Source organism: Pseudochaenichthys georgianus, chromosome 9, assembly GCF_902827115.2.
Source record: "Pseudochaenichthys georgianus chromosome 9, fPseGeo1.2, whole genome shotgun sequence".
Lineage (NCBI taxonomy): Eukaryota > Metazoa > Chordata > Actinopteri > Perciformes > Channichthyidae > Pseudochaenichthys > Pseudochaenichthys georgianus.
This window is the reverse complement of record NC_047511.1, coordinates 14,847,153-14,869,852: the sequence shown is the minus strand read 5'-3', so window position 1 is coordinate 14,869,852 and position 22,700 is coordinate 14,847,153. Positions and strand designations below refer to the sequence as shown.

Sequence of the window (22,700 nt, the reverse complement as noted above, 5' to 3'; positions counted from 1 at the left end):
CAGAATCCACGTCCAGTGGATGTGTAGGATATAGTTTGATAGATATTATGAAGATGATTTGAGGTCTCGCCAGGAGAACGTGTAACGGCAGCGTCCATGTAAAGTTAGCGGCAACACTCACGGGGTGGAAACAGTATTTCCAGTCTCGAAGTTTTCATAATAAAACCGTATTCCCCCCACTGTCAAATGATTTCAAAGCTATATCTGCAGTACTCATCCACTAAAAACATCAGTTTATCCTTGTTAATTACACAACATTAATTGGTTTAAATTGTGTACAATGATTTTGTGTTTTTCCCATAGGTTATTCCCTTTCGATTCTGAGAGACACATTTATTTTGTCAGAGGTTTTGATAGGCTGAAACATCTACCTACCCATAATCCTCAGCTACCGTTCAAGCTTGGTGATTGGCTGTTTTAGCCGCAATGCATGTTGGGATATGGTGTTTATGCGATATGAAATCCGAGAAACTTTTTTTTTTTTAAATAATAATACTTTATTCCGAGTGTGCTTGCTTTTCTCTTTGGAAGTCATCACATAACGGCATTGTAATACACGGTTCGGCTGCATTAAATATTAAATATCTGCCGTAGTTCTTTATTTATAGCGCCCTGATGAGAAGACCTTTGGATAAACTGGAAGAAATGCCGCCGAAACTGAATACGTGACGTGGATCACAAATATATCATCAGCAATTAAACAACATCTTCCATTTATTTTCACACAATACATCTCCTTGCAGTATCAACACTAATTCGGCTGACTCTTATATTTGATCCAATTAGTAGATAGGCTGTATTTACACCATAACGGTGCACAGCTGATAGAAAGGGACTTGTAGTTTTTAAAGATTTTACTGATTTTCTTTGAATATAAGAATGCAAATACTGAGTTGAGAGAATAGTCAGGGGTTTTGGGTGATGGGAGACACATCTATGGAATCAGAATTGCAATAGCTCGCTTTCAGAATATGAAACTTTTATTTCCAAAATCACACGATAAATAGATTTTTGAAGCTTGTAAAGGGAAGAAGTTGGCCTCCGCCAGGGCTGCGCTTTGTCACCAATCCTGTTTGTAATATACATGGATCGGATTTCGAGGCGTAGTCGTGGGGGGGGGGGTCTGCAGTTCGGTGGACTAAGGATTGCACCACTGCTTTTTGCAGATGATGTGGTTCTGATGGCTTCATCGGTCTGCGACCTTCAGCACTCACTGGATCGGTTCGCAACCGAGTGTGAAGCGGCTGGGATGAGGATCAGCACCTCCAAATCTGAGGCCATGGTTCTCAGCAGGAAACCGATGGACTGTCCACTCCAAGTAGGGAATGAGTCCTTACCCCAAGTGAAGGAGTTCAAGTATCTCGGGGTCTTGTTCTCGAGTGAGGGATCAATGGAGCGTGAGATGGGCCGGAGAATCGGAGCAGCGGGAGCGGTATTGCAGTCGCTTTACCGCACCGTTGTGACGAAAAGGGAGCTGAGCCGGAAGGCAAAGCTCTCTGTCTACCGGGCCATTTTCGTTCCTACCCTCACCTATGGTCATGAAGGATGGGTCATGACCGAAAGAACGAGATCGCGGATACAAGCGGCCGAGATGGGTTTCCTCCGCCGGGTGGCTGGTGTCTCCCTTAGAGATAAGGTGAGAAGTTCGGTCATCAGGGAGGGACTCGGAGTTGAGCCGCTCCTCCTTCGCGTCGAAAGAAGCCAGTTGAGGTGGTTCGGGCACCTAGTTAGGATGCCACCTGGGCGCCTCCCTAGGGAGGTGTTCCAGGCACGTCCAGCTGGGAAGAGACCAAGGGGTAGACCTAGGACCAGGTGGAGGGATTATATCTCTTCGCTGGCCTGGGAGCGCCTTGGGATCCCCCAGTCAGAGCTGGTTGATGTCGCCAGGGAAAAGAAAGTTTGGGGCTCTCTGCTGGAACTGCTGCCCCCGCGACCCGACCACGGATAAGCGGGAGAAGATGGATGGATGGATGGTAAAGGGAAGAAGACAGCTCTCCCTCGCCACTCTGCTGTTCTGCTGTTCCCCTCCCTCCGCTGAAATTATGAATGTAAGGCATATAGTAATCATAGATAACACGGCAGGGTCTGTTACAGTTTGTTTTTATCCGATTTCAAATAAACAAAGTCTTGGCTTTCAGAATATTAAACTTGTTTCGGCAAATTCAGATGATAAAAACAACTTTGAAGCTTGTGACGGCATAATTACAAGCGGAGAACGGAGTAACTTTACGTCACAGCAGGCATAACAACAGCCTGTGTTTCTCGTGAGTGTTTTCCCCGGGAAACAAACACAATACACACAAACGCAAGAATGCACAAACACACACACGTATACACACACACTCGTGAGCTTCCCCCAGACCAGTAATCCAAACGAAAATATCTTCCCTCCATACTATTTTGATCATTTGCTCTGCTAATCAATCAGATCGATGGATTCCAGAGATTTTTCTCAAAAATGTTGACTCCGTAACAGTCAGTGGGCACCACTTAACAGCCAATCAGAATGAGAATATGTTTCACATGTGACTTATTCAAATTGCGAGTGATTAAGTGACAGATGAAGGTTGTTAAGGAGAAAATGTCGGAGAAGAAAAAGTTTGAGAGTGGCACTCGGAAAAGGAAATTGTTGAGGGAAAAGGAGTTTCGAGACAAGCAGCTATTACAAAAAATGCCGAAGCTTACAGGTTATTTTAAGCCTGTAGGCCAGGATGAGGAGGAAGGACAGATGAGTTCTGTACCGAGCGGCAGCGGTGGCGGCGATGCCGGCCGCGGGGCTGGCAATGCTGGCCGCGGGGCCTCGGAGCCAAGTAGGTCGTCTGGTTCTGATACCGATGGAGTAGCGGGAGAGGAAAAACAGACAGGAGGGACATTATCTGTTGGAGGAGATGGAGAGGACAACGAGGACATGCTACGTGAGGGAGCCAACGGCAACCGGACAAATACAGAGGACCAGGCACACGTAGAGCAGAGTGGAGAAGTGCGATCACAGAGCCTGCCGAGGCTATAAATGACTTTGATTTGTTGTTTAAATAGGGGGCCTACAAAACATCAGCCCCAGGGCCTGATGGCAGGTTAAGGCGGGCTTGTGTACACAGTTTAATACTGGTGACTTCTAATTATGGGAAATACGAAAACGTCTTTTAAAACTACAATTCCCAGTAGAGACGTGCCATAGAACATGTTGCGAAACACAATAGCCAGCATGTGTAGTTCGGGGTCCGTTCGAGTCCAGTTTTGGATAGTCTGCCGTGGTTACATTCCATTTCAAAGAGCTGTTTGACGCTCGGCGTAACCTTGTCGCACTGCCACTCCAACATCCAATCACAGAGCTTGAGGACTAATCACAGGGTTTGTAAAGGAAAGCGGATGTTGTGGTCACAAACAATAGCTGAGGATTCTGGGTAGTGTAGTGCCTTCGGAAACTCTGTAGTGTCTAAACTCCGAAAAAACTATTTGTTTCTCCGAATCGAAGTTTAAAAAAAAAAGCATTGTACACAATTTAAACCAATCAATATTGTGTAATTAACAAGGATAAACTGATGTTTTTTGATGGATGAGGAATGCAGATATCACTGTGTAATAATTTGACAGTGTGGGGAATACTTCCGGTTTTATTATGAAAACGTCTAGACCGGAAATACTGTTTTCACCCCGTGAGGGTTGACGCCAACTTTACATTGACGCTGCGTAAAGACATTACACGTTCGTTCTCCTGGCGGGACCTCAAATCTTCTTCTTAATATCTATCAAACTATAGATCCTACACATCCACTGGACGTAGATTTTAAAAGTACATAGACTTCTCGCTAGAAATCTAATCAAAAAGCATTTTATTGGCCAAACTATCCTACAATTTAGGATATTCCAGAGGGTTATTTGTGAATAAACGACCCTCCGGAGCATTTGCAATCAACAGGAGCATGTTGTTTATTACACAACCACTAGAGGTGCTACACTTTAAAACGTGACCATGGGTTGTGGTCGTAATAAGCTGCTGAACAATCAACCTATTTCGTTGTTTTTTGTAGGAGGACAGGCTGGACACAAATCAATAAGGAAACAGTCACGCGCATCACAACACCTGCACATAAACCTGAAACCTGCACGCGGAGAGTGGACTTGTCAACAAACTGAAAGATAGCATTAGCATACAAACGTGGTAGTGTGCAATTTTTTTCATTTAAAACTGACCCTGAAATCTTCTTCCATGTTTCCAAAAACAAGTCAATGAATTGTTTGTTTCACAAACTGTAGCATTTTGCTAGTCACTGCCAGTTACAAGCTCACAAGCTAACAAACAACATGAGCTAAATAAAACGTGCTAACTACACTTACCATGCTGATAGGTCTGCTCGTCCCAGATTGTGGTGCACAACAGACTTCTCCTCTGAGTCAAACATGTATGGCTAATTCTCTCAGGTGTTTTCTAACAAAGAAAATAGACCAGACACCAAAACGCATCGCTCAGGATCCATGCTTCGATTTGCGCACCTGTCAGCTAACTCGAGCAGGTGTGGGCGGGGCCAAATCCAGAACATATCAGGGGGAGAGAGATTTCATTCTAGCCCCATTACAGTTTTTTGTTGGAAAACCATAATAAACTAAATATCAATCACGGTAGCTTTTTGTCACATACTTAATTAAAAACATGTCTGGGGGAGTTAAAGATTATTTTCATTTTTCCCAGGATTCATTCATCTTGGCTCCTATTTTGGACTGTTATATATTTGTTGTCAAACTGCAGCTTTCAGTAATATACATAGCTTGGCAGAATGCTCAGGGAATGTTATTTTTGGGAAACATGGCAAATGCTATGAAACACAATAATATAATTTGTCCATCACCAACCTTAACATTTCCAATTATGTAAGTTATAGGAAATGTTTCCTTAAAAGAGCAGAGTGACACAACTTTATAGACAACAATTCATATAATGTAAAAGACATGATAAAAAAGAAATTAATATGTTCAATATGTCGCTGCAGAGCAGGGTCACTTTGAAGAACTACAGTAAGAGAGGCCAGATGTTCCACTGGTGTGTTGCATAACAAAGACTACCCCCCAATGCATTCCCTAATTCAGTTCAATAGATCATGTATAAACAAATTAATAACTTATGAATGTTTTGGAGTCTGTATTATCCATACAAGCTTGCAATTGGCTTCGACTTCGACATTACCGTCCCCTGCAATCATCAGAAATGTTTCACATTAACCATTATGCTTGTGGCATGTCAGTCTGGTAGTACAAGTGATACAAACATTACTGCATTACTCTGCAAGGTCCCTTTAACATCCCAAATGGCACAGCTAATGTGTTGTCGTCATGTTGTCATTACTTTTTAAGGGATAACAAGACAATAAGTTAGTCGAACGTCTACTGTAGGCCTACACCATCAATGTTCACATGAATAATACCATTGCCTTTTTATGTTTATGTAACTTTTCACAATATAACAAGGAAGGTTGAGAAAAAATAAAAAACACCTTTCCCTGCTTTCCCAAAATGGCCTTACTACTATTCTGTGTCTCAACCCTTCAAACCTAGTATAGTTCCTTTGCCATGTGGAAACGTTGTTATAAATATGGCATATGCTGATAATTAAGGATTTATAATTGCCTTCAAAGTTACAACCCTGTCCAAATGTTGTAACATGAAAACAATACTTATGTCATGCTTACAACAATCTATGCTTTGCAAGGAATTCTGGGAACATAGTGAACATTTATCTCCACACTGTACTGCTCATGATGGCAGAACATGTCATTAGTTTTCTCTACTCTTGGATTACATGTCCGTCCCAATGCCTGTGCAACACTTGCAAACTTCACTTAATAGCTCAGACACAGTATTAAAAACATGTGTTTATCCATTGTATAACATATTATAGCCTCATGTTCCTGTGGGGTTGGGGTTAGTGCGTGGCACTCACAAGTGACTTTATTGTTATGTAATATCACATTATATTCCCTCTGGGACTTAAAGTGGTCTGATGGTACACACAGATAGCCCTGCTCAGTGCTGAGTTTATGGCGACCTTATCGCACTTAATGGTATTTGTTTTAATCTTCCGAGGCATCATAATAAGATTCTTACAGGCCCTCCATAGTGTGCGGTGTCTGCACTGCTTAATAGTGAGTTTTCAGTGACCTTATCGCACTTTATGGCATTGTATATGTCCCGTAACAGCCTCTTAGTGGTGAGGGGGGGGGGGGTTGGTTTAAGTGGTCTAAAACGGACAATCTGACATCTCAAACACAATACTGATATATGATGGCGCTTACGTAACGCAATTTACGGAATACCCCACGGGCCAATTAAACGGATAACGATATTTTGTAACAATTTTGAGTAATCTGCTCGCCTTGCATAACAGCAGCAGGGCCTGGATGCGCTAAAAGGACAGATACGCAGGCTGGCATATTGGTAATGGATTGTAAATACGGGCAGCCTATAGGCCTCGGCTGCCTCAAATATTATTCTGATGGAGAAGAGCTACCTTCTCTCCCCGCCACCTGCAGAATGCGCAAGTCTATAACAGCCCACTGCAGCCCCGTAGCCTCTTGATTTATTGCACTGCACAAAACAGATAGCAGTGTAAATATTTGCATATGAATGCAATGGCAACCCCGATAGTGGAAAAGCAGTTTGTGGATAAGACACTGGAAAATATGCATAGTGGCCTAGAAATAAATAAAATACGGTGACAGCCCTCCGTATTGATTTTGATGAAGATGCACAGCAGTATTTCAGTCATTCCGCTCAAATGGTGCTTACCTCCAGCGTTCGTATCTCTTTTTGTGTCAAGTCGTTGGATGTGGCACATTTGGTCCGTAAACCCTCCAAACTAGAAATACTTATGTCGATCATATTTTGCACCAACTCGCACTGCTGCAAGGCTTTCTGCAAACTAAGATGCTGCTCCTCGCTTTTTGTCATCTCCTCGTTCATAGTTTTGCGAGCAGTGGTCGGTTTGTTCCCCCCCTTTGCGCTTAAAAAATTAAAATAAAAAAACAACAAAAACAACAAAATAATTCAGAAAAGAAACGTGGAGAAGCCCACGGAACAGAGCAACCTGCTGCAAAACGCCATGAAACGAGATGTTGTAGGTTTACAGACGCGGTTTGAGCCGTGAGAGAGTCGACTCCATTGCAACAACAGTCCTCGTAGTTCCTGCTGCTTCATCAAGGTGTCTCTGATTGTAGGCTAAATCAAACACAATATGAAGATACCGAGCGGGACTACACGGTTTGCCACAGCATCCATTGGGTGCCCCTTCGTTTTAAATGGATGTTTTTTTAAATAGAAGCAGTTGAGCGCATCATAAGCAGACGTATCTGAGGGGAAAGCCTGATGGTTTTAAAGGTGCTGATGTGTGGATTGGATGCAGGTACTCCCTGTCTCCCTTGGCAGCAGCTGCATCCCGGTTCGCTCCCACCACACCGACATGTTTCCCGTCAATCAAACCCACAGCAACAGCATCGCATCACCCAGGCACCGCCGTGAGGGGCCACTCTCGCGAGATCAGCGCCAAGTGCGGTGGGCTCACTGCTTTAACAGACAGGCCTGAATAAGGAACACTTTTCACATGTGTAGAGGAAAGATCGGGTCTTTGTATTATAATAATACATCGTATACAGATTTAGATGTGCACTCTACCATACAGGACACCCACACATACACTATATGCAGGCTATACACTCTTTGTATATGTATTTTTATGGGAAACAGTTTATGTTCTCGTAGCTACAGTGATTGTACTTTAAATTAGAGTTTTTTTAATGAATCGATTTGGTTAATATTTGACAACATTATAACATTTTGGAAGTCACCTCATATTTGGATAAACTTGACTTTAAGTGTTATACTTGTTTACTAGAAATGAGTTGTCATTCTTTATAACTGCTATTGTTGTGTGCCCTTACGCCACTTAGCCCCCCCCCTCACATTTCTAACCGATATATTTGTGAAGAAGACTGCTCTTGATGATGGCTTGATGTCATTCGGCTGGTAGGTTATCTAAGTAAAATACAATTATTCCCACATATATTCAGCAAAGAAAATAAGCCTTTACAATAATCAAATAAATCAAAAACAAAAGAGAAAAACTCAAATAAAACGGATAAACAAAGTTAAATCGTCTTTCTTTCTATTATGTTGTATGTCATCATTTTACAGTTAAAAACGGCGTATTCCACTCATATCTGTGTCTCCTAAAAAAGGCTTGCACTTTGGGAACTGTATATTTAATAACTTTAAGAGGTCACCAAGAGGTGACAATAATTGACCTATGGACAAAAACAGAAAACTGTCTGTGATGCATCTTCTGTAGGATAGTTAGTTTCTCTAAAAGACAAAAGAGAAACAATACAAATACAGGTAAAGTCTGAATTCATTATATTAATTATCATGCTTTATTGAAATCTTCCATCTCATTATAAGATATGTGCTCACAACCCGGGGGTTAACGGCATCTTACAGTATCCCATGATAACTTTAAAAGACCACAAAATAAATGAAGTCCTTAGAAATAAAGAATATATTTTTGCATGGCACATAATGCCGTTAATTGTCTTGGACTTTAATGTAAATGTTGCTCTTTTTCTTTTGAAACACTGTATACATTTAGCAGTTCAGGCACAACAAATATTGAAAAGAAACAATCGGAGGAGGTAAACTTTGGTTGATCACATTTCAGATCACGAATATGTTATAAAGCATAAAAACACTTTCTCATGTTAGCAAGACACAAGACAAAAGGTTGTAAACTACTGCTATAAGTAATTGGATAAAATAGGCTAATACCCTATGCAAGCTATTCATGCTCTTCAGAGAAAATTAAGCAACATTCCTGTATAGAAATAGGAATATTCGATTGCCAAATGGTCCACATAACTGAAAAATACCAAGCTAGTTGAGAAAATATGTGTACAACACATGTTTAATCTTTTCATCAAATGGCTCTAAACTGTGCAACATATTTAGATAATGTAATACAGGACCTGCTGAATGTTATATTAGGACACTGGACATTTTTGATGAGAGTAACACGAGAACATTTGTTTTTTCTTCGTCACCTGCCTACATAAATGTAATAGCCGTATCACCCACATATCTGCATGTGACACTTCTCATTTTACACACTTCTTTTTTACAGAGGGAAGTCGTGTCCCCAAAACCCCGCCCACATGTGCTCGCACACTGATGGGATTGGTTGTACGTCGTGACGTTTGACGCACGTTTTTGTTGTGGAGCGCGCCAAACACGGCCATCAACATCAAACCGAGGGTGCCCGAAACTAAATGTATTTAGCTAGCTCGGAGCTAAGTATACAATAACAGGACACATGTCTTCCTCAAGTAAACTGCCGTTACAGAGCAGAAACTTACCATGGTGAGTTCAGAGTCGTTGTTCATCACATATAGGTTTGAATAGTTAGTGCTTGCTAGCTAAACTACTTAACATTAGTATGGAATCAAGAAGGCAGCTTGCTACTGCATGTAGATGCACCAACGTTAGTTCTTCATTCATATACAAACAACGTTAGATATGAATAATACTTATAAAACGAATATGTAATCTCACTTAATGTGAGCTTGTTTTACATTCGGCATAGTAGCCAATTGATGCATTTAGCATTGCCTGTTGCCAGCTGATACAACTGTCTCGCCGGACACTTTGCAGCCCCTAATCAACAATTACAAAGTTGATATTGTATTTAATATATTGGTGCATGGTGCAAAATAAAGATGCCGAATTGAAACTTGATACTTAGCTATTTGAAGTGTCGATAAAGTAAAAGCTTATTGCATATGTATCCAAATCTTTGAGACAGATGCTTTAAAATAGAGAAACTCTTAATGAAGTTCGTTCTGTAGTTTGGATCAGTACAGAGACAACGATGTGATGGGGGCTTAACAAGTGGCTAATGTCATTTTGAGATATTTATGTTAAATTAACTTGTAATGTGTTCATACCAACCACTCCTACGTTTTGCAGGCATAAGTCATTTAGAAATGGGAAGTATTGGTTTATTATTTACAACATTGATGTTTTGGACGATGTCTTTTCACTTTATATTCAAGGGTAGAAAAATACAGACCACAGAAGCTCGATGATCTGATCTCACACAAAGATATTCTAAGCACCAGTAAGTATGTAGAATAATACATATATAATCCTTCTTCCTAAAGCCGCTGCACAACAGGGTTCGTCAGTAACCCCGCTTATTAACACAACTTCTCCAGTTATTTTGCTTTTTTATTATAACAACTTGGAACATACATATCAGGTGTACAGAAATATGAATAACAAAGATACTGCATAATTTTAAAGTTAACTTATAAATGTGTGTAGACGCATTTACCTACTGTCTGTAAGTTTGCTAACTCATATTTTTCTTGTCTAAACTACTGTAAAAGCCATCATCAGTTGTACATGAGCCACAGCTTTATAAATTGACTTCATGGTTAAAATGAATGGTACCATTCATTTTAACCATGTCATATTCAGATTGTTGATTTAGTTCCTGTTCTTTCCAATGTTTTGTATCCTTTCAGTCCAGAAGTTTATCAGTGAGGAAAAGCTTCCCCATCTCCTGTTCTATGGCCCTCCTGGAACAGGAAAAACTTCCACCATCCTGGCCTGTGCCAAGCAGCTGTACAAGGACAAAGAGTTCACCTCCATGGTGTTGGAGGTAAACTACAACTCTTTATAACAAGCTTTTGGTTTATTGGGATGCTTATTGGGAGCTTTTTACTTCTCCTTTCACCTGATATCTTCTGCAGTTCAGATAACTCTGAGGTTCTTCTATTTGATATTTAACTCATTTTGTGTTACAGCTAAACGCATCAGATGACAGAGGTATTGATGTTGTACGCGGTCCGGTCCTTAGTTTTGCGAGCACCAGGACCATCTTCAAGTAAGATACACAAATCTATTCTTCTACTCTTTTCACATACCTCCTGTTGCATTCTTAAAGCTCTTTCCTTTTATCTGCACCCGGAATCATTTCAATTGCTGCCTTATTGTCCGCTCCTCTTGTCCTCCAGGAAGGGCTTCAAGTTGGTGATACTGGATGAGGCCGATGCCATGACCCAGGATGCCCAGAATGCATTGCGGCGAGGTAAGCCATCTGTTCAGCCGGGAGTTGCCCACTGAGCTGTACGGCTCACAGTGGGCAGCCAGACCATTTGGCTACTTGTGAATTACAGAAAATCTGCTTGTACACCCAGAAATCAATTTTGAAGGCAATTCCTATTGTTTTTAAGTATTGAAAACTTTGTGGAATCATCTGACGTCAACTAATCATTAGCTTGTGTTAATAATTTGACAAACGCTTACAAACGTGTGTAGTTTCTTGATGCAGTGACTTGCATGTGATCTGCAAGTACTTCAAAAAATCCTGTTTCTATCAATAAGTCTCTCTAGGTTTTAAACATGTGTTCTATGAGAGGACACCTGTCAGATGTGATAGTCTTTAAATGAGTAGGTTTTCGATGCAACAATGTATCTCTTGCATTACATAGTCACATTTTAATTGTTTCTATCTTGTTTCTAATCCCTGCTCTCTGTCCCTCTCAGTAATTGAGAAGTACACAGAAAACACTCGATTCTGTCTGATCTGCAACTACCTGTCCAAGATCATCCCGGCTCTGCAGTCTCGATGCACCAGGTTTCGCTTCGGCCCGCTGTCCCCAGACCAGATGATCCCTCGGCTGGAGTACGTGGTCCAGCAGGAGAGGTGGGAATCGTTCACGTGTCATCTTCTGTTATAACTGTCTGAGGAGGAAGAGATTTTGATGACGCTGTTATTTTCAACAAATCGTTTTTACCTTTAATATGATATTTGGTACTGTCGGACACCGTCTAAATGATATCCTTCGTTATAGAAATATATATTTGATAAATATATCATTTTATTTCTTGTTATTCTACTTGTTAGAGTTTCAAAGGAAGAATGCTATTTTACAGCACAGGATCGAAAGGAAATTATCCTACTGCACAAAATAATCAGTTACATACATTTGAATTGAATAATTAGTGACACTTTACAATGATCTGACTTTTAATTTAAACTGTTAATGTTTTTTGGCAGTATCGACATTAATCCAGGTGGAATGAAGGCCATTGTGACTTTATCATCAGGCGACATGAGAAGATCGCTCAACATACTGCAGGTACAACCAAATATGATCTTCACAATTGAGGTGTTGTCGCGTTGAAGTTTTTTCTATTCATATTACACCTGTTATTATATAGGTGTAAACAACACTAACTTATTCCACCTGTGTGATTTCAGAGCACCAGCATGGCGTACGGGAAGGTGACAGAGGACACGGTGTACACCTGCACAGGTCACCCCCTCCGCTCAGATATAGCCAACATCCTCGACTGGTCGCTCAACAAAGACTTCACCTCAGCGTACAAGCGTATCCTTCACTTTGATTATATACAGTGGAGCTTCCTGAGTGATTATCCTGATGGGAAAAGGATGTTTATGTTTACTGTTATTCTGTACAATTTTAGAAAAAGCTCAACCTCTCCAACATCTTGCAAGTGACAATATCTAGTGTCAGGTTAGTAGAACGTACATATTCAAAGGTGCAAAATTAGCCTTCAGAACACTCGCATATTACTCATGCTATACATGTATTACACAGTTTAATATAATGTTTGCAGAGGATGGGCTTAACTTTTAAAAAATGTAAAAAAAAAGAGTTCAGTTTGTTTTTTGCAGTTCTTTAACGCCTCATTCAGAAATCCTTCAGCTGAAGACTTTGAAGGGTTTGGCCCTGCATGATATTCTCACTGAGATTCATCTGCTCATACACAGAGGTAAGACCACATGGTAACATGTCTAAATATATATTTATTAGCAATTTTTCTGACGGGAAAATAAACGTTTTATTTAAAACTAGGAACTATATTAGTTTAACTAAAGTAATACTAGATCATTCCAGGTAAGAACAGTTACCGTAGGTGCTTTTGGTTGCTGTTTCCCACTGAGCTTGCATGGTTAGTGTCAGTATATGCTATGTTTTTATGTTGTGTGGTTCTATACAAGCATGTGAATATTTTTTTCTTCCCCCCCCCCCCCCCCTTCTAGTGGATTTTCCTCCAGCTATTCGGATTGGTCTGCTCATCAAGTTGGCTGACATTGAGTAAGTGGGATCACCTGTGCTCTGTCTTATATTAACATGACTTTACATACAAGTAATCAAATGCATGTGTTTCTTAATATCATGAACATTTCTGATGTTTACTGGAAAAGTTGCTTTTGTTCTTACCATGTGTCGTCTCCTCAGACACAGGCTCGCCTCAGGGACCAACGAGAAGATCCAGCTGAGCTCCATGGTGGCAGCTTTCCAAGGCGTGAGAGACATCGTGGTCAGCGAGGCCTCTTAGATAGTTTCCGCTTTACCCCGCGACAACATGTTGTCTCTTAAAAGCAAACCACTGGTGGAGGCAAACGTTTTTACCAGTTTGTTTTCTGACTGCCATCACGGATCGGCACATTTTTCATGATGGTCAAATCGGTGGAATCACATTTTTGCTTATTTAGAAAGAAAACAGATGCCCTGAAGTGTCCACTGCATGATTGCCCACCAACGCTCTGTAGAGTTGATGTACAGCGAAGAAACAAAACGCTCGTAGCCATCTTAGTCACTCACATCTGCATACAAGCTGAGCAAAGAAATGGAAGGCAGTCTTCATAACTTCAGAAACCAAAAATCCTTTGGGCGCTTATAATACGGACTTCGAAAACTTAATTTAGTCTCTTGTGTAAGAGCAACTCAGTAACACATCAAACATATGAAATGTGGTTAAAGATATTAAAGAAATGTCTAAAATAAATGTCATAAAGTTACACATACAACCAAACTGTAATAACAACATGTGTTTGAATCTGTTTAATAAAACTATTTCCTATAAGTCAAGTTTCTTGTTATCTTATATTAACAATTAATATGTGTAAGAACAATAGTAGTGCTGCTGTATTATAAACATAAATTAGATATACATATGATATGTACACAATAAATTAATAGTATAAAATGGTGATATTCAAGTTATATAGCATGTGAACATTAAGTGTATATGCATCCTCTTACAGTAGTAGTGCAATAAATGAATTCCTTGATGTAGGAATGGTGAATCTTCAGTACATTACAGATGTGATAAATCAAGCTGTGAAAACATCTAAATCCGTAAACAAAACTATTTCTGTTAAATCATTATTATGCATGACAATCTCTCGCTGTAAATGTCAGTTGTTGCATTGTGTTAATTTTCCTATTTAACCTTCCCAGTCCTCTTCGTCGGACGAGCAGCAGGTCTTGAGGCGCTCTGGGATGTTTCTGTAGGTGAGGTATTGGAGGATCCTCTTGGGGAGGGGGAGCGGCTCCATCTGGTGTGTGGAGACGGACTGGCGCAGGATGGATCGGCACAGGTGGCAAAGGCTGGGCACCGTCCTGGGCCCCTTCCAGAACCTCACATGGCCGTCTCTGGTTCTGTCACAAGAGGAGATTGTTGGTGTGAGTTAGGTTGCTGCTGAAAAATAAATACTAAAATCTGGGTCTTTCAGGAGTAATGTGTTGAAGTGCCATCTCGGTTGTGGGTGTGAATGACATTCTGTTATTAAAAGGTGATCGGAGAAATTGTGATACTATGGATGTTGGACTCTGAGTGAGTTGTTGATCAGAGATAAGAAACACTGGAGTAAGTCTTGTGGTAAGAGGAGTAAAAACAGTATTATCTATTGTTTGGGCTGTGAATTCTCAAGATATCAGTCAGTCCACATTCTGACATGTACTGTTTAATTGTAGATGATGAGTGAAAAGGCCAATGGAAGGTAGAGATTCATTTGAGGTCACGTTCTCAGTTTATCAGTGTTAAAATAAAAAAGTGGGTAGTTTGGTCAGTAGGCTGGGTATTTTAAAACGGTCTGCATATCATAAAGATCAAGGTAAGACAACATGAAAGCTACAAAAGGGACTTGTGTTGCTCACGTGTAAAGAGGTACACATATCTTAAAATGTTTACATGTGTTTGCTTTATGACAGAACACATCAGTCGCTACCCTACTCATACATTTTGGAAGTTTCTACATGTATTAGAAAAGGACTGTTGTGACTGTCACTCAAAGATACTATTTACTGTCATGATGCCAAACAAGAGGCTGCCTTTAGCTAAGTGGTGGAGATGTAAAGGCATTGGAGGGTTTTTTAAAGCCTAAGCCATTCCTGTAGGAGGAAAAATGTGTCGTCAGAGTAATGTGTATCTTGCTTATATCTAAGGAATTATTCAAAAGATTCACTTAACATTACACAAACTCAATTACAAATCCCTACATTTGTTAAATTGGAACCTGCAAATGTTTGACATTTGTCCTTGATAAGTTAATTCAATATACTAATTATTGTTTGGATTAAAAAGGGAGAGTTTGCATGTTTAGCATTTGAATTGCTAACAGGGAAGTGTGTTAAGAAGTTTTATTGATGACTTGATATTTATCATTTTCATTGTGACCATTGTGACATCCAATCCCACCTTTGTGAATTTAAGTCTCTGATCAATTCAGCCACCAAAGTACACCATATCTAAATCCACTTTTGTACTTTATTAGTAGTGAGAGATTCATAATCAAATCATATTAAAATTGTGATGAAGGGTGTTTACCCTGTTGCAATCACTCCCCCCTGTGGATGGTACTTGCAGCAGAGTCCGTTAGAGGCTCGGTCGGACTTAGTCTGCATCACCATGCCCTTCTGTCCGGGCTCCCAGATCCGAAGAGCTCTGCACACACAACACATCCGTCTGAAATCATTCTTTAAATAACAAATCATAAAAGACTTATAAGATGAAGCTGACCAACTACTCACCTGTCGTCAGTCACCATCGCCAAGTGCAAACCGTTGGGAGAGAACTGTATTGAGGAGATTTGGTTTTGCCCGATATCATTAAAATAGTCACTGTCGATAAAAGAAATAAGGAGATTTCATGAATCATTATGCCCTGTACTATATACTTCAACTTCAAAATACAAAAACAGTTTGTAGGACATGAGAACATATTTTCAGGAAGTGCACAAGGATGTGTTTGGTTCCTACTTCTGTATTTAAAACCGTTTACCTGCATTATGATATTTACTGTCTTCATGTCTGTCAAAACAGTGCAGTCCAGAATGCATTTTGCCACCATATGAGTTTTGGGAATTGACTGCAATTAATTTACAGATCCAAATGTTCAGTTCATTTTAAGACTGTAGGCTGAGTGTAAACTTACACCAGAGTGGCCAGTTTCTCTGCGGTGTACGGGTCCCAGAGGTCGATCCACCAGCTCGAGCCGCTGAAGGCTGCGGTGGCGAGCACCGCTCCGTCAGGAGAGAAGTCACAGGAGGACAGCAGGAACAAGGTCTTGTAGTTTCCTCCTGTCAGCTTTCTGATGAAGGTGTATGACCGCAGACTCCACAGACACACCATCTGATACATTTAAATCACAAAGGGTTAAAGAGTCACGGTTTGTATTTCATTTGAAATATTTAGTGTTTGGACAATAGGTAATTTAGGAACTACAACCACGTCTGCTTCTTTCTGCGAAGTGATACAGTTGGCAGGTGTAGTTTGGTAGAGAGAAAATAGTTCCTACATGAAACTGCTCACAACAACGTCTTTGGATTATCTTGAGATCATGATTTCTGGAAAGAGACATCGCTGTGGAATGTTTCCAATACATTAATCTTGGCGCTTTAAGCACCACAAGCTGATTGTAAATAGGTTTAATTTTTGTTTGAATTTATTTTTGGCCTTTTGCAAATATTTGAGAGGTTGCCAAAACAATCTAGTGATTTGATCCTCACTCTGAGTCAGTCCATGCCAACAGGACAGGCTGGAACACGCAGCTAAACTGTGTGGTTGTGATCTAAAAGTCTGGCACTACACAATGTTAAGCTGTCTGCTTTTTCTTTGCGATTGTAAAGGTGTCAAGTTCGCAGCTTGACAGGAGTGGGAAGAACTCAAAGGACAAACGGGTAAACTTTCTGTCAGGCATACAACAACTACACACAGGTGGAGAAAGAGATAAGCCAATCACATTTCATAAGCATAATCCCCATTTGAAATCAATGTTAAAAGCTATATGCAATTTAGTTACACCTATCTTGACCTTCAGTTTAACCTTGCCTGTCAAAAACCAGTGAATTAAACCATTATCCATCAAAAGGAAATGCTGCAATAATGATAACAAAAACAGACTTGTGACCAAAAACTTGGAAATCCTCAAATTCTTCCTGTATATTCCAATATGTCAAAGATCAACAAAGAAACCTTTATGCGAACGAGTTTAGTTAACCACTGCAATGTCCTTAAAAAGTGAACTTGATACAGGATAAGGTTGAAAAAAAGTTCAATTCCTATGAGTGTTGTGCAACAGGGAAAAGTGTCCCATTTTACTGAACTGAGACAACGAGAGGTTGCCCCTATGCGTAATGATGGTAACATGTGTAAAATGGATGAGAAAGACTTCTGAATCTGAAATGAAAATGTAAAGCAAAAATAGTCCTAATGACATGCACATGTTTTTGTTTCTGTGTCGCCGTGTCTGTCCTTGCCTCGAATATGAAAACACAATTTACAATCATTAACTCACTCTGTCAAATCTGCCGACAGACGCGATCATGCTGCAGTCTGAGGACACGCAGCAGCTGCTGATCCAGTCTTTATGGCCAGAAAGCACCTGCACCGTTTTACCTACAGACACAATACAGACAGACTTACAACAAAATCATCAATGGGATTAAATGAAGAAAAAGGAAAAAAAGCTTTTCAAACTATCAGCTCCTGAAGTTGTGGAGAACATGACTCGTATGTGTAGAAATGAACATATGTTTGCTTTAACCTCCTGGAATTGAACAGGAGGTTCAGTTCAGTAAAAAAACACAAAGTGATACATGAAGAGAAACAAGCAGAAAACTAATGATTTAAACAACAACAATAACATTGAATGCTTACTACCACTTTTTATATATCATTTATCATTTAAACCATGAAACTTTATAGCCTTATTTTCAACCTTCCAGGCAGCCACTGGTTTAAGTCAATATCCAATCAATTTTCACAACCTTGAAACCTGTTTGGCAACACTTCACAGAGATCATGTGTTGTCTTAATGTTTAACCAGGGACAGTTCAACTTTGCATTCAAGGATGCTCCAACATTAGAAAGACAGCTGAAGGAAAGCCTTGAGCCTAAAAGGTATGATGTTTTCAAACAAATAAATGGCCATGTTTTCAACTTAATCAAATGGCAAGGTGGATCTTGTCTTAATTTGTCAAATAATAAAATGTATTTGCTTATGCTAAATGTCAAGTTTCACATTTCATGTATTTGTACCAAAAACAATGATTTCTAAGACAGTCCGATCATAAGGGAACTTGGAAAACAATGCTAAAATAAAAAGATGATTCTCTAGTCTTACTGCCTAAAAAGGACAGATTGTCTCATGGATTTGGTTTTTGGAGTGTTTGTCAGACTTTACATTAGTTATTAAACTTAAAGCCAGTAAAAGTGCACCTTTCTGAGCCAGGTCCCAAATCCTCAAAGTCTTGTCCCGAGAGGACGATATGAGTGTGAGCGTCCCATTCTGAGGGAAGACCAGGTCCCTCACAACACCTTCGTGGCCATGGAGATCAAACACAGCATCACCTGAAACAAAAACATTCAAAATCAGCAACAGATTTCAAAAATATAAAAAAAGAGTGCAGGTGAGAGTGTCACCAGCAGGAATAGAGATCTCACCTGTTAACACATTCCAGATTTTGATCACCCCGTTCTCTAAACCCGTGGCCAGAAGCAGGCTTTTGCTCCCTTTCGATGTTTTCCCTGTTTTAGCTTGGCGCGCCACAGCTGATGATTTTGGAGGCCTGGGTCCGAAGGCCAGGCCCCACACTGGATGGCCACAACTGAAGCTCTTGTCTCCACGATCGATCTCTGCATTCTGACTGTCTCTGTGGGTGAGAAGAATTCAGATATACTATTAAAAAAAAGGCAAATTGGATGCTAGATTTGGAGATTGGATATGCTGCCTTTAAGTGCTGTTGGAAATAATAATTCATAATAAGAATTAGCAGTTCAGTTTTTTTTTTATTGAATATGCTATGATCTTCCATTTTCTTTTCTTTTTTTTTATCATTGATGCATGAAGGAATTTGGTATGTTTTGAAAAAAAGTAATCAGTACCTTAATATAGGTATCATATTGGTAGCACAGAGCATATGGAGTCCCAACATGTTCAATATTAATAAATACATACATAAATAAGGCACTTCAAAAGAAAATGTATGAATAAATAAAACTAAATGGCTACATACATCCATTCACTTAAATAATCCAATACATATTTAAACTGTCCATCTACTTTAGATTTTGAAGTTTCTTTAGGTGCTTTTTACATTTAATTCAGGTAGTTTCTTCATTCAGTTTCATCATGTTTTTTTCCTATTGTATAATGACATTTTACCCTACCTTTAACTTTCCTAATGCCAGTTTTCATCACAAAGACTTGGAAAACAAACACAATAAGAGATACATAAATAAGAGCAAGTTCAATAATAATAATAATAATAATAATAAACGAAAAAATATCTATATAATCAAAATAAAAAAATATTTACACTATACCTTAAAGGTGGGGTAGGTAAATTTCAGAAACCGGCTCGAGATACACTTTTTGTTATATTCCATGGAATGCTCTTAACATCCCGATAGCAATGAATATCTTAAGTGCTTTGACAAAAAATCCATAACAACATTTCATCTGTAGAAGCCGTCAGTGTTGTAGTCAAGTCACCAATTCACGAGTCCAAGTCACCCTCGAGTCACCACTCTTCGAGTCCGAGTCACCAAGGGAGAGTCGTAGTCGAGTCCGAGTCCAAGTCCGAGTCACCAAGGGAGAGTCGTAGTCGAGTCTGAGTCCAAGTCCGAGTCACCCAAGGAGTGTCCAAGTCGAGTCCGAGTCATCATTACCTGTGTTCGAGTCCGAGTCCAATTCCGAGTCACTTAAGAAGAGTCCAAGTCAAGTCCGAGTCACAAGTCTTCATGTATTAATCTTCGTGGATATATGTTTTGAAATGTAGCTGCTCCTCTACATTGATGTTATCCTGTCTATTGAACTGCTGTGAAGCGAGTTTGGCTACAATTCTTGTAATAGGTGCTATACAAATATAAAGCTTATTTCTAATATTAATATTATTATTATATATAAATAAATTATATTTAAAATGAGTTACCTTTTAGAGAAGTGATTATATTTGTATGCCAATATTTTCCTATGGTAAAGTTTTCGTTTTGCACTTTTATTTTGATAGTAATAAGATCGGGACTCTTATTTTGAAGGAACTTTACCGGTTAAATCAGTTTACTGATAAAGATTTAGCCCCAGAAAGCACATGGCTACTTAGCATGCAAAATGATGTAATTCTGCATGTTAAGTAGCCATGTGCTTTCGTGTTATGGCTGAATCTTTATTTATTGATTAGATCACATTACTCTGATGATAGTGTTCAAGACAGCCTATAGGCTATGTCTGAACTCGATCCTTAGAGTAATGTGTTACGGAGCCTTCTCTTCTATATTGTTTCCACATAAGGAGCATTTTGCTCTTTTCCAATGTGGAAGCAGAATGTGTGAAAGCATACAGCACGATGCGGGGTGTGTCTGTAGACATCTCTAGACTGGAATAGCGGGGCCCAGTACGTGAACTCGCCATACAGGATAGAGGACATCAGACTCCAGAGAAAATGTGCTCGAGTCCGAGTCCAAGTCGGAGCGTCAATGTACGAGTCGAGTCCAAGTCATCATGGGGGGGGGGGATTCACGAGTCCGAGTCCAAGTCATCCTGCTCGAGAATTCACGAGTCCAAGTCCGAATCGCGTCAATCAGTGCGCGAGTCCGAGTCGAGTCACGAGTCCCGAAAATCGGCACTCAAGTCTGACTCGAGTCCGAGTCCAGGACTCGAGTACTCCATCTCTGGAAGCCGTAATACTGTAAAAAGTACTACCTGCCTGTCAGCCTTCCATCGGGGCACACACTTATCTCGTGCCCTCATTGGTCATGTGCGCGTTCGTGTGTGTTGGAGGAGGGGCTCTATAAGGAAGTGGCAGATTTTCTCCGGTTGTGTTTTATTTTCAAATTCTAGCGATCTCGAGCCGGTTTCTCAAACTTACCTACGTAAGTTTGAGAAACCGGCTTTGAGAAACCGGCTTTGAGAAACCGGCTTTGAGAAACCGGCTCGGTAAGTTTGAGAAACCGGCTCGAGATCGATAGAATTTGAAAATACACAACCGGAGAAAATCTGCCACTTCCTTACAGAGCCCCTCCTCCAACACACACGAACGCGCATATGACCAATGAGGGCACGAGATAAGTTTGTGTTTGTTGTACTTTTTACAGTATTACGGTTTCTACAGATGAAAGTTGTTATGGATTTTTTGTCAAAGTACTTAAGATATTCATTGCTATCGGGATGTTAAGAGCATTCCATGGAATATAATAAAAAGTGTATCTCGAGCCGGTTTCTGAAACTTGACCTTTTTTTTAGATGCTATATGTAAACTACATTTAGATGCTATATGTAAACTACATTTGAATTGTTAAATTGTTATTTGTAAATGTTTAAGTAATATGCAATGTACAGAGATATAGCCCCAAAGATATGCGTTAATGTAACGTCATATTTTATTATTTATTTTAGTTTATAATTTGTTTGTCAAGTCAAGCAGACATAAGTATGTATGCCCTATCCCAATGTATGTGGCATAAACCCGTTTGTACGAGGGACACCTGAACGCGTCGTGTGGATTAAATGCAGGTAAACCTACTCCGAGTCGAGAGGCCAGGCGACCACCCAGACGATGCCGTGTCCCATCGACCAGGCGAACCAGGCTCCGTCCGGGGAGAAGTCCACGCTCCAGGTCTCACAACCCGCTCGGCCCTCCAGGGACGGAGGACGCCTGGTCTTCAGCTCCAGCACCAGAGCCGGGTCGGACGCTGGAAGAGAACGGAAGGGCGACATAAATTCAGCGGCTGACACATTCATCCTTCACCGCCCCTGGCCCTGACAGCACCTTCCCCCCGCATAATAACAAACCCTCTACCCCCGCTCGGTGCTGCATTTCCCCCCGGAGGTTTAACCGCTGCCTGGTAACTGAGCGTTGCGATGACAACATGACGGAGCTCGCAAATAATATCCCGAATAACTATGTGACGACTTACATGTTTGTTGTAGCTCCGCATTGGTTCCCGTGGAGCACATCGTTTCTTTATCACATTCTCCGCTTTTAACTTCCTGGAATCTTGCTCTGTGTTCGCCTCCAGCCGTCCATTCACGCGGGCAGGATGGTGTGTTGTGTCCAGAGACAGAGCTGCGACTTGTCTGTTCCTGCGATACACTGTTTGTTATGTGAAAAATGTGCGAGTGGGAAACTAAGCGATCAGCTGATTTCCGGTTGCCTGAGTCACTTTGTGCTATTGGCCAAACGCAGTTACGCTATTCTTTTATTACGTAACCTTAAAGCCATGACACACCCCCTAATACAATTGCAATGCATGAGCTATACAGGCTAGATAACTAACAACAACTCCTCTGGTTTCCTCTGTGAAACAGAAGTGGGAGAAGTAGCCTACTCAGATCTTGTACTT

At 40.4% G+C, this 22,700-nt stretch overlaps 3 protein-coding genes across 8 annotated transcripts in view; 1 reads left to right on the top strand and 2 right to left on the bottom strand.

Moving 5' to 3' along the window:
* Window positions 1-7,443, bottom strand: part of ksr2 (kinase suppressor of ras 2) — a 189,674-nt gene extending 182,231 nt beyond the window's left edge. For all 6 annotated transcript variants that reach the window (XM_034092087.2, XM_034092085.2, XM_034092086.2 and 3 more), the window contains exon 1: window positions 6,781-7,443. In XM_034092087.2, coding sequence (XP_033947978.1) covers window positions 6,781-6,954 — 174 coding nt within the window. In that variant the 5' untranslated portion in view covers window positions 6,955-7,443. The remainder of the gene's footprint in view (window positions 1-6,780) is intronic.
* A 1,816-nt stretch (window positions 7,444-9,259) lies between these two features.
* Window positions 9,260-13,938, top strand: rfc5 (replication factor C (activator 1) 5). Its single transcript, XM_034091278.2, has 11 exons — window positions 9,260-9,396; window positions 10,089-10,153; window positions 10,563-10,699; window positions 10,845-10,924; window positions 11,055-11,128; window positions 11,587-11,746; window positions 12,101-12,182; window positions 12,305-12,434; window positions 12,763-12,840; window positions 13,112-13,166; window positions 13,311-13,938. Exons 1-11 carry the CDS (start codon window positions 9,350-9,352, stop codon window positions 13,408-13,410), a joined length of 1,008 nt encoding a protein of 335 aa, XP_033947169.1. The 5' UTR covers window positions 9,260-9,349; the 3' UTR covers window positions 13,411-13,938.
* Window positions 13,902-22,415, bottom strand: wsb2 (WD repeat and SOCS box containing 2). Its single transcript, XM_034091279.2, has 9 exons — window positions 22,275-22,415; window positions 21,881-22,049; window positions 18,801-19,009; window positions 18,576-18,707; window positions 17,653-17,753; window positions 16,291-16,487; window positions 15,888-15,977; window positions 15,685-15,801; window positions 13,902-14,516 (listed from the first exon to the last, which is right to left on the bottom strand). The coding sequence occupies exons 1-9, from the start codon at window positions 22,312-22,314 to the stop codon at window positions 14,303-14,305; spliced, it is 1,269 nt and encodes a 422-aa protein (XP_033947170.1). The 5' UTR covers window positions 22,315-22,415; the 3' UTR covers window positions 13,902-14,302.
* Window positions 22,416-22,700: the final 285 nt, after the last annotated feature.